This window comes from Terrapene carolina, unplaced genomic scaffold (genome assembly GCF_002925995.2).
Source record: "Terrapene carolina triunguis isolate 2854851 unplaced genomic scaffold, T_m_triunguis-2.0 Scaffold189, whole genome shotgun sequence".
Classification (NCBI taxonomy): Eukaryota; Metazoa; Chordata; order Testudines; family Emydidae; genus Terrapene; species Terrapene triunguis.
In genome coordinates, this window is record NW_020664540.1 from 9,985,997 (window position 1) to 9,998,616 (window position 12,620).

Sequence of the window (12,620 nt, forward strand, 5' to 3'; positions counted from 1 at the left end):
TGTGTGTGTGTGTGTGTGTGTGTGTGTGTGTGTGTGTGTGTGTGTGTAAGTAAAATATAAAAATCTGTATCTTCTTATATAGTCACATGCCAAAAGACTTATGAAACAGTTAAAGTTGCGACACCCAGCATATCTGACAAAAATTTTAAAAAGCAAGGAAACGAAAAGTTAAAATAACTAACAGTAGATACACTCTACTTCTTCTCCCACAGGGATACACTCTATCACTATCTCAAATACCCTACATTACAGACCAAACACTGCCTTAACTCTGCCCTTGTAGGGAAATCATCCTTCCAGCATCCCCTTCCCTGAGTGGATGAACAAGCCCTACGTTAGCCTCTTGTCATTCATCCCTCTTTTCTTCCATCCAGTGGAAGGTTCCAGCCAAAAAGTAGATGTAACAAGCAGTCTGACAGGAGGTGGCTTAGGTAAAAGAAGGCTTGGGGAACTCTACCAGCTGAGTGTGCCTCCACTATCTATGTCTACCTGGTAGGGTGGGATTCAAGTGTGAAGCAACAGCTTGAGTTTTCCTCTGTCGTGATCTCAACCCTCTGACCCCAGGAGGTATCAATACCCTCGGCAGAGTGAAATCCCAGGCAGCAGTCAAGCTGGCACTGCGCCAGCGGCCGTAGTACAGCAGTGGGAGACCACTATGGGAAGCAAGCCCCTAAGAGTGTATAGCTGCACTTTGTGCTGAGCAGCAGGGAAAGCCGCTGCAGTGCTGAAAAGCTGGAGAGGGAGAAAATACCTGCGCCCAGACACCAGAGGATGGGAGGGAAGAAAGTGTAGGCAAAAGGTAAGGGTGCTACTTACATTGAGCTGTGGGAAGAAAACAGGACGGGGCAGCAGAAGGTGGAGCCACGAACCAGTCTACAATGAGAGTGCTAACATGCAGTGGAAGCAGAACTGGACTCCAAAACAGCATCAGAATTAAACCACCCACTCTAGGTACAGAGAGATTAAGGGGAGTGAGAGCCATTATCCCTCCAAAGGGAAGGATGCTGACAATTGGTGATGGGTCCCATGAAGTATTCTCTCAGACATTCCTCCTGCAGAGTTGGGGAAGGATCCCGTGGAGCAAGCTCCCCAAGACTCTTTTCAGGATGCGTAGCACACACAATTGGTGCACAGCCACCATGTGATGCTAAGTCTAAGCTTTCTTAGCTGGGTTCTTCCTGTTTTGGTCCCTCTTCTCAGAGTCACCCTTCTTCTTGTCTAACCTCATTAAGTAGGTGCTAGAGGGAAAGGAGGATCTGGATTCAAAACGTTAACTAGGCTCCATGCTTCCAGGAAAGGAGGCAAAAAAAAAAAATACTGAATGATTGGAAGATGGTCTCTCTGCCCTTAGATATCTTCTAGCTTTCACTGTTCTTTGGCACCATACCACTAACTGTTTGGGATCTTCCTCAGGATGGGAGATGGCGGCAATTAATGGCACACAATTCAGGACCTCAAATTAATCTCTTTCAGTATCAGTGAGAAAAACAGATAATATTACAGATTTAACTGTTGTCCATACTACAGCTCTCCCAAATAAACAGGACTTCGGGGGGTGGGGGGGAGAGAGAGAGAGAGAATCCCCACAGTAGTAATTTTTAAAAGCTATTTCTGAACTCTATTTTTCTGTTAGTTTAAAATTAAAAATAAGGGATATGGGAAGTTCAAGATCATCTCCTCACCATTGTGGAAACAATGAAACAAGTGGCAAATTAATCTGATCAACATACTATGGAATGAGCCTCTAAAGTAAATTCTTTTAACAGATATTTAGTCTTTAGAGTATATGAAGAAACCAGTTACTGAATAAATTCAATTTACATCTATCTGCTTTACAGCAACTGCAGCACAGATTTAAACGTGTGGACAAAGGCCTCCCATAAGTACCTCAGGTCATTAGTCAAAAGTTAAAATCTAGGGCAGGGAGGAACCACCCTCCTGCAGCCAATCAATACTGTCAAGCTACCATAAGCTTCATTACTTACATAGCATTTTGTGAACTCAATGTCACTTTGTAAAATAAAGGGTTTAGTAACAAAAACCAAACATCCTAGAGGCAAGCTGAAAGTATCCTTGTTTTGGTGAGTGTGACAGTGAAATCCCTGGCGGAGTTTGTTTTTCTACTAACATGACACAGTACATTAGTGATCTTCCCTTGTTCTCCGACAGCCTCGGCAATTAGAACTCCATTCTCTCAATTCCACACATAAAATATTTGTCAGGCTTATCTATTATGACAACACAGCAACACCCTGCTTTCACTTGAATGTGCCAAAACATACTTAAATTGCTAATTAAACTGATCAGTGATGGAATAAAAACCACTGCGAATATAAAATTTCATCTAGTGCTTTTTGGTCTACAGTGGCTGCCAACTTCCAAGGAGGTCAAACACATTTATGGCCAAACTCAGTAAATCCAATACAGGGAGCAATCTTTGCCAGCTAAACTTTTTGCACCTCAGGAAGGCTGGCCCCTGTAGAAGTAAGGTGGAGATACCACTATCCCTTTTTCAGAGTTGCCATTAAGTCAGCGAGTTACCTGGCTGCTATGGTGACACCCCCTTTCCAATCCAATTCACTCTTCAGGCACTGGCTGCTATGGTGACACCCCCTTTCCAATCCAATTCACTCTTCAGGCACTGATGCCCCTTTACACCCACCCCCACCCTGAGACTTTGCACAAACAGCCTCATTCCCCTGCTGTCTTTCCTCTGCAAAGTACATCTGCCAAGGTTTATATTGGCATAAGCCCTAAGCAAACCTAACCCACAATGAGTACATGCAAGAAGTTGTACATCTTCTGAAGACTGTTTAAAAGGACACTTTTGGAAATGCTAAAAAGTTGCACACATCATATATTTTATATATGAAGTTATTGATGCAACTAGGGGCTGCTTAAAAAAAAGAAACTGGTTATGAAAAATGGGAAGTAAAAAAAGTGCGAATGTTCAGTTGGTCAGAAACTAAGCTAGTATGGACTTAAAATGTGAAAGTGTGATGCCTAAGGAAACTTTGTAAATCATCCATAAACACTAAAGCAAACCTTTGTATACTCTACCTATATTATATGTAGTTTGATGCTTTCAAAGCTTGACTTTGTTAATAATTTCCACAGTCATGCCACTATTCCATGATGTCATTGTTTCAACAGCTGTTTTCAGGTTTGTTAAAAAAGAATATTCCCTGATGCCAGGGGTTTGCAATAACTTCATCTAACCTGCCAAGTGTTTGAAGCTGGGGTGCTGAAAGACCATACCAGTGTAAGTTCTTCCTAACATATGCTGTAATATGTTTTGCAGACATACTAGAGTCCAATTTTGTGTTTGATATAAAACGCGAAACGTACATACAGAAACCAATAGAATAATACATTCTAATTGGTCCACAGAAATATTCTCAGCTATTTCACTATCTTCTATTTATTTTTTTAAAGATCCATTTAAAATGTGCCATGTGTAAAGAACAATGATTTATTTTCGAGACAATTTTAAAATCTTTTCTACTGTATACATTAGACATGTGCAGAAAATGTTTTATCTATACTTTCAACATTTTAAATATGAAGGTTTATGGATATCCTGTTTCAGGAAAGTTTGAGATCTTGCTTTATGACTGCAAGTTTCCAAAGCTGTTGGTATTCTAAGTCTATGTTGGCCTAATGGCACAACTATTAAGTTACCCTCGTCTGTGTTTTATTATTGTCAACTCTTTCTAAATCTGACCTCTAATGTGCCTGGTGCATACATTATATAAGCAACTCATATGCATGCGCACACACACACACACACACACACCACACCTATATGTAAATACACACACACAGAGCACATATGCTTGTGTGCTTATATATCTGCAAATACATACAAACATACACACTTGCTAACAGCTATATCTGCCTTTTGGCTGGATCTAGTTATCAGTATTTGTGCCTGCATAAAACCTTTGGCAAGCTCCTATTTTAATGATGTGGCATTTTGTTTTATTATTTTATCAGAAGATAACAGCTTATGATCAATAAATAGAGGCTTTCATCTTAAACATCCTTCATTCATAAATATGCAACTCGTAGTGGAGTATAGTATAGTATATAAAAATTGAATGGAGAATTTCACTATTCCATAAAAACACAGTAAATCAGGTAACTAAGCATTATTCTTATCACAAGTTCAGCAGCTTTTGCCTGTTTAGAAGATCTGGAAGTCTCTATTTAGTTTTATAAACACCTACTTAAACATATTTATAGACATTTTCCATGTTAAAACCCAATAAGAAGAACCGGTGTCCTTCATTTCTCCAGTCACAATCACCATCTCATAGAATACATTAACATAATTTTTGAAAATCGATACTGATAACATCCATGTAAGAGCCTTTGATTGGCTGAAATTCAGTAATAATGACTGACAACATTTTGGTGACCCTGTGACGGAAAGGTCAGTTTTCAGATTTGGGAGTTTTTTTCCTTGTACTCAGCAGTCTATAACAAATTAATGTTCAGTACTAAATTTCAAGAATCTAACTGAACGGGACATGAAAATTATCTATTTCAATCCATGGCCGGTCATAAAAAAATTTCTGTGTGAAATGTATTTGCACATACACACTTCGTATACAGCATACTGTGCATCAGGAACTTGTGCCAATTCGAGCAGGAATCAAACAGACTGAAGAGAGGTTTGGTTACTAACACCATATGTCAACATTAGGAACAAAGAAAAAAATGTTTAAATCATTTTTTTCTATTTGGCAAAAGAAAAAACTAAACAAATCTGATTTTTTTAAGCCAAATAAAAACATATGCTTTATCCTTTTAGTCCCGTGCTGTTCTTCCAGGGACAGTTAGTAAGACTGGTATTTTAAATCAAGAATTCTCTTAAATGAGAAACCCAACCAGGGCCTCAATCCTGCAAGTGGATCTCTAAAAGTGGACCCCGGTGGCAACCTGCAATATATAGGGGTCGACTCATGGAACAGTTTGAAGGACTGGGGTACAAATTACTACCATACAGATACAAAAACTATTTCTATCACTCCCTTCATATTTGTTGCAAAACCTTCCACCCAACCACTCATCCACCGAAGCTTGGATGCTTGCTTTACAAATGTATAATTTAATGCAAAAGTAAAACAGCTAAGTCCTAGAGTAAACTTTCAGGCATCTATAAAAACAACTCCAATGCAGTACCTCTTGTTCCCTTAATAGCAATAGTTCATATGAATGACTTGTTTCTTCGTATGCCAGATTCCAGCTGCTTCACTTTGTTTAATACTGACTTCAAAGTTTAAACACTGTCCTGTCTCAACAAATAACATCCCTCATGTGGCATTATCAAGTGCTATTCCCAGTGCTCTGAATACAACACCTGCGGCTCTTTAATTCAACATGTTATAAACCTCCTAAAAGGAAGTAACTTTTTAAAACCTTTTGCTTTTGGTTTCCCCTCACATCCTCTTTGCCTTTTGTTTGTTTGTTTTTGTGCACAACGAAGCTTTACATCTGGGTTATATTTGCAAAGACCTTTAACAAGAATAGAGAGCATGTATGTTGTTAGGTTCTTTTAGGATAGTGACTGTTAAGAAAAAGAAAGCCAAATGAACTCAAAGAATGTGACTTAATAGCTATAGATAGCAAAACACTTCACCTGTGGCTCTTACCTTTAAGTAACAATGTGAGGTACATATTGGGCTCAATATGTGTCCGATCCATGTCTCCCTGGGAATCTGTGTTGTAAAAGCACTCATTTTAATATAGAATCATAGAATCATAGACTATCAAGGTTGGAAGGGACCTCAGGAGGTCATCTAGTCCAGCCCCCTGCTCAAAGCAGGACCAATCCCCAACCCCAATCCCCAATATCTGGTAGAAGTGAAGAGTTACCAAGTATGGAAACACAAGAAGGATTCTATTCCATAAAATCAAAACTTATCCCAGATTTGCTGGACTAAACTATAAGATGAGAAACAGTCTCATCTTGATCCAAGCAGTTTGCATGCAAAATTGAAAAGAGAACATATCCTACAGTGGTTAGTCACTTATGTGGCTAATTATAAGTAGCAATATTTTCAATTTAGCTGTATGTCTATCTGTACTTCCATATACTGACTACATAATTCAATGCTCCTGGAATGTTATCACTTATAGAGTTGGAACCATAGTGTAGAAGAGAAGAATGAATCATATGGTCTCAAGATGCTACACTTATATAGTATAGGATATAGAATACGATATTTTAATCCCTACATCCAGTAATGACAATGAAATGCACAAACAGAATAGTTATCAACAGTTTCTCAAATAATTCCATCATACCAAATGAAGTTACTCTCCATTGTTTGAGAAGAATATTTTTTAATAAACATCACATGTAAAAAAAAGGAAAGCAAGCTATGGGGCCTAATCTTGCAGTCTTTATTCAGGATGAACTCTTGCTGATTTAGATGGGAATTCCCCCTGAATGATGACAGGAGTGGAACCTAGATTATAGAATCATAGAAGATTAGGGTTGGAAGAGACCTCAGGAGGTCACCTAGTCCAACCCCTGCTCAAAGCAGGACCAACCCCAACTAAATCATCCCAGCCAGGGCTTTGTCAAGCCGGGCCTTAAAAACCTCGAAGGATGGAGATTCCACCACCTCCCGAGGTAACCCATTCCAGTGCTTCACCATCCTCCTAGTGAAATAGTTTTTCCTAATATCCAATCTAGACCTCCCCCACTGCAACTTGAGACCATTACTCCTTGTTCTGTCATCTGTCATCCACTGAGAACAGCCTAGCTCCATCCTCTTTTGAACTCCCCTTCAGGTAGTTGAAGGCTGCTATCAAATCCCGCCTCACTCTTCTCTTCTGCAGACTAAATAAGCCCATTTCCCTCAGCCTCTCCTCATAAGTCATATGTCCCAGCCCTCTAATCATTTTCATTGCCCTCCGCTGGACTCTCTCTCCAATTTGTCCACATCCTTTCTGTAGTCCAGGGCCCAGAACTGGATGCAATACTCCAAATGTGGCCTCACCAGTGCTGAATAGAGGGAAATAATCACTTCCCTCGATCTGCTGGCAATGCTCCTGCTAATGCAGCCCAATATGCCATTAGCCTTCTTGGCAAAAAGGGCACACTGTTGACTCATATCCAGCTTCTCGTCCAAGGTAATCCCCAGGTCCTTTTCTGCAGAACTGCCGCTTAGCCAGTCGGTCCCCTGTCTGTAGCTGTGCATGGGATTCTTCAATCCTAAGTGCAGGACTCTTGTCAGATTTCTTTTGACCCAATCCTCCAATTTGTCTAGGTCACTCAGGATCCTATCCCTACCCGCCAGTGTATCTACCTCTCCCTCCAGCTTAGTGCGATCCACGAACTTGCTGAGGGTGCAATCTATCCCATCATCCAGATCATTAATGAAGATGTTGAACAAAACCGGCCCCACAACCGACCCCTGGGGCACTCCGCTTGATACCGGCTGCCAACTAGACATCAAGCCATTGATCACTACCCACTGAGCCCAATGATCTAGCCAGCTTTCTATCTACCTTACAGTCCATTCATCCAGCCCATACTACTATAACTTACTGGCAAGAATACTGTGGGACACCGTATCAAAAGCTTTGCTAAAGTCAAGGTATATCACGTCCACTGCTTTCCCCATATCCACAGAGCTTTGGAATTTACATTAAAAATATATACATTTATCAGACATCTGTGATACAATGAAGAATTTAATGGGATCAAATTATCTCTTCCTGATTCCTACTGTTCTTCCTTCCTGATTACTTCACACTGCTGGAGGTGAGGCCAGGACTTCCATAGACCTATGCTGTTTGGGGCAGGGACTGTCTTTTCAGTGTGTGTGTGCGCGCACACATTTGAGAGGGGCTCTAATCTTGACAGGGACTTCTAGCTCCTACTGGAATACAAACAATAAAAACACCACAACTAGGGCAAGTTGCTCTGCAAATGCTCACACTTCTATTTTCATGACTGAAAAACTTGTGCAAAACTTGGCTGCTTTCGTTATAAACCCAGAAGTCCTTCAGCAAACTTGGGCCAAGCTTCTAGTGAGCCTGGCCTGAGTTACAATTGAAAGGGAGGAATTTATGGTTAAAACAGTCAGTTGTTTTGCACAAATAGTCATCTGCAGGGATTTGAACCTGTGACCTCTGGATCTAAAAGTATGAGTCTCTACTGGTTGAGCAAAGAACCCAGACTCCTTAGTTCAAAGGCTGTAGCAACTAATAAACCTCCATAAGCAGACTGGATGGGCTACAAAGTACACTGTGTAAGCATGAGTTACAAGTGGTTTTGACCTAAACTTGGAAGCTTCAGTCTCACTTGGTGTAACCTACCCTTTGTTTTCCTTTCATTTTTCTTTCATATTTTTTGGTGTAAACTGTAGTTGAAATGCAAACTATAAATATTTGTAAACAGATAAAAGTTTCAGATCCCAAGTCAGTAACAGAAAGGGAGGCAATAGCTTACAAGCTAACAATTTCTAAGGCAAAATATTTAAAAATGAGTTCTTCCTTCATTGAAACAAGTCTGAGTTCAAGGTTCAGTGGTTTTTCCCAAACAGTTGATGTTCCTACTAATGACAAACAATGCTGAAAGGAACAACAAAGAAAGAAAAAGAAACATTCTTCAAAATCAGAAATAATATAGGGTAAAAGATCAGTAGAGAAGGACAATCAGAAAGTAGCCCCAGAAGCAAATAATACTATTGCATCTAGAAATGAAAATGGAGAATTTGATATACAAATATTTCATTTCTGTGACTAACATCTCCACTAGTCCTTTAAACGTGGGTTGCCTTGCTCTGTAGTGGATGTAGAGGGAATTGAACTCTTTGCCTAGTAACCCATCTGGCTTGACCTCACCCCTTTCTGTTGGTCTCAGAAAAGTGCTTCCAATGATTTATAAAGAACTTATCAAATAAAAGTCAGTGCAGTTCATCTTGAACTTCCCTCACACACAAAAGGAAAAAGACAGCTACCTTTCATAACTGTTGTTCTTCAAGATGTTCTTCAAAATGTGTTGTTCATGTCCATTCCATTGTAGGTGTGTGTGCTCGCCACATGCATCGGTGCCGGGAGTTTTTCCCCACTTCTGGAAGAGCGTCCTGACAACATCCGAGTGGAGGGACCACAACTAGCATGTTCCGGACACCGGGAAGGTGTGAGGGTTCTAGCGTGGATTGCATGTTGGATGCAGAAGTCCCATGGGTGACCATAGCCCCAGTGTTCGCAGTGTACTGAGATGCATTCCCCATCTGAGGTCAAGACGCATCCGATATCAGGGAGACCATGGGCTCACAAATGGCACACCCTTCCAACAGTAGCACCGGGTCAGATCACCATTGCAGGAAAGTAAGTACCTATGGCATGATTGTGAGGCGCTTGTCCAGGTGATACCTGGCTGGGGAGTAGACCAACGACAGCCACATCTGGAGGGGGCGTAGTCTGAGTCTCGCGTGCCGAACTACATACGTGCATGCAGCCATGTGCCCCAATAATTTGAGGCACACCCGGGCAGTGGTGATCAGGTGGGCCCTGACTTTGGGAATCAGATCTGACATTGCCCTGAACCTGTCCTCTGGCACGTAGGCTCTGGCAGAGTCGAGGACCGCTCCAATAAACTATTCTTTGAACCGGAACCAATGTTGATTTTTGTTCATTTATCAACAGGCCTAGAGCTTGACAAGTGGCTTGCAACATCTCGACGCTGCATTGAACCTGTACCTTGAAACAGGCCTTAATGAGCCAGTCATTGAGGTATGGACAAATCTGGATACCCCGACGTCTGAGGTAGGCCGCCACCACCGACATGCACTTTGTAAACACCCTTGGTGCTGTCACTAGGCCAAAGGGGAGCACTGCAAATTGCTAGTGGGTGGTCCCAACTACAAAACATAGGAACCTTCTGTGTCTGTGAAAGATCGATATGTGAAAGTAAGCATCTTTCAGGTTGAGGGCAGCGTACCAGTCTCCTGGATCCAGGGAAGGAATGATGGAGGCCAGGGAGACGATGCAGAATTTCAACTTCTTAAGATACTTGTTGAGGCTCCACAGGTCGAGAATGGGCTGTAGCCCCTCCTTGGCCTTTGGGATCAAAAAAATAACATGAGTAAAATCCTTTCCCCCTCAAGTGCAGAGGGACTTCCTCCACAGCTCCCACTCGCAGAAAGCCCTGCACCACCTGAGGGAGCAGATGCTTGTGAGAAGGGTCCCTGAAGAGGGTTGGGGGGGGGTCGGATGGAGGAGTAGAAATAAACTGGAGGGTGTACCCCCTGCTATTGTGCTGAGGACCCATTGGTCCAATGTTATAGGAGCCCTGGCAGGGAGGAAGAGAGACAGACGGTTGGAGAAAAGCAGTGGTGCTGGATCCAGGACACAGGCTTGAGTGCACCCTCAAAATACTGCTTATTACCCTGCTGGCTGCGGGCAGAGCTCGAGGGAGCTGAGGGTGCCAGCTGTTGGCCTTGCCAGCACTTGTAGCTCCTACCCTTTCTGTGGAAGGGCTCTGTCCGGGATTGGTTCCCGAACCTGTGGGAGTGCGGAGGTTTGAACCGCTTTTTCACAGGAGCTGGTGTGTAGAGGCCCAGCGAGCGCAAGGTAGCCCTAAAGTCTTTCAGGCCAAGTAACTTGCTCTCTGTTTGTTCCGTGAACAGCGCCAGGCTGTCAAAAGGGAGGTCCTGGATGGATTGCTGAACCTCCACTGATAGGCCCAACAACTACAGCCAAGACGCACGCCTCATGGAAATGGCTGAAGCCATGGTCCGGGCCGCGGAGTCAGCCACATCTGAGGCCACTTGGAGGGCTGCCCTGGCCACAGCTCTGCCCTCATCCAGAATAGCCAGGAACTCCTTCCTGGACTCCTCTGCAGCGAGTCTGCAAACTTGGTCATGGACTGCCAAATGTTAAAGTCATAGCGGACAAGTAGGGCCTGATGGTTGGCCACTCTTAACTGGAGGCTGGCCATCAAATAAATTTTTCTGCCAAAGAGATCAAGCCTCTTCGCCTCCTTATTCTTAGGGGTCAATCCCAGTTGGCCCTGACTATCACGCTCATTGTCCTCCAATACCACCAGTGAGCTAAGAGCAGGGTGTGTATATAGGTACTCAAATCCTTTAGCAGTGACGATATACTTTCTCTCCGCTCTCTTGGAAATGGGGAGCAGGGAGGAGGGAGTTTGCCACAAGGCTTTGCTCAGCTTTACCACTCCCTCGTGGACTGGCAATGCCACCCTGGAGGGGGCTGCGGAGTCGGAGCGTTCTGCCAACTCCTCGGACTCTAACCCCAGGTTCGAAGCCACCCTCTTAAGAAGCTCCTGCTGGGCTTTTATATCATCCTGGGGGACCATGTGGTAAGGTCCCGCTATCGCCTCATTAGGCAAAGAGGATGAGGAGGCAGGTAATGGCAGGTCTGCCACCACTGTGGCCTCCGCCAGGGGAGCCCAGCTGGGGCTGACTGACCCTGAGGACCTTGGTCTGACTTTACTTCTGAGTCTGGGGGTGGTCAGGAGACGGTTGCCGACTGCTTCTCAGACGCCCCTGAGACTGATCTTGTGATGGTTGGGGAAACCCCCAGGGATTCCATAGCTGCCAGGGAGCCAGCCATTGACCTTGGCGACCTGTGGGCACTGGTGATCCTGATGGGAATGTCAGCGACACCGGTGGGTGGCCCTGTCCTGCCAGTAGATCTTCCTCCTCACTCTCTGAGCCTGAGGGAGAGACATGTCTTGGGGACCAGGATGGTGCTGATGCCGCCTGTCTACCCTGATCCTGTCGGCTCTCTCCATGGTTCTCCATGTACCAGGAAGACTGTTCCCAGTGCTGCGCTTCCGATGACCGGCGTCATGTCGTCGTTCGGTGGATCAGCGACGGTACCCCAGCGATTGACGCCTTGCGCTTTGAGAGCTGTGCTGTTCCGTGGATCAGGAGGATCGACATTCTGGCACAGGGAATTGACGCCTTGCCCGTGGGGATCTGTATCAGTGAACCAGCGACGGGACTCTGGGGACCAGTATCTGGACTCTCCGGAGCAGTGCCGCGAGCTTGGAGATCAATCTCGCCACTCCAGGGACTGGTGCTGGGACTCCGGGGACTGGTGGCCCGCCTCCACAGGTCTGCGCCAGACAGCCAGCGAACAACGCCGGATCCTGGGGAACACGGTCTAGAGTCCAGGGAATGACGCGGGAACTCTGATAGGTGAGCTGGTGGCACTGTTCTGGTGAGCGCTGGCAGGGCACTCCCTGCATCGGGGAGCGGTGCTGCACCGCTGGGGACTGCTGGAGAGGTCCCAGAGTGGGTTTACCACTCAAATGGGGCACCTCACTGGCCGGCACCGGAAGGGACAATATGTCCTTAGTGTGGTGTGGTGTGGACGGCACTGCCAGGTGCTGAGTGCCTCTACCGCTTCCCGGGGTGGTGGCTGGGTCATGAAGAAAGCTCAACAGGTGCTGAATCCTGGCTACCGTCCGGAGGCGGAAAAGTTACCCTGTGCGAGTCTTTGCTCTCCTCTGGCTCTCTCCTTCCCTTTACGGGACGTAGGGGAACACACTTTCCTGGCCCTTTTCTGCTTTTTAGCCAGTACCGTGAATGGGGATCAGCACCAGTCGGAGGCCAGTGCCGGCA

General features: G+C 44.5%; 1 protein-coding gene across 1 annotated transcript in view; it reads right to left on the bottom strand.

Annotated features, from left to right (window-relative positions):
• The window catches only part of KIAA0586 (KIAA0586 ortholog), a 111,196-nt gene that overhangs the window by 1,317 nt on the left and 97,259 nt on the right, over positions 1 to 12,620 (bottom strand). Inside the window, exon 30 of the mRNA XM_029912090.1 lies at positions 5,658 to 5,723. Within this exon, the coding sequence (XP_029767950.1) occupies positions 5,658 to 5,723 (66 nt within the window). The remainder of the gene's footprint in view (positions 1 to 5,657; positions 5,724 to 12,620) is intronic.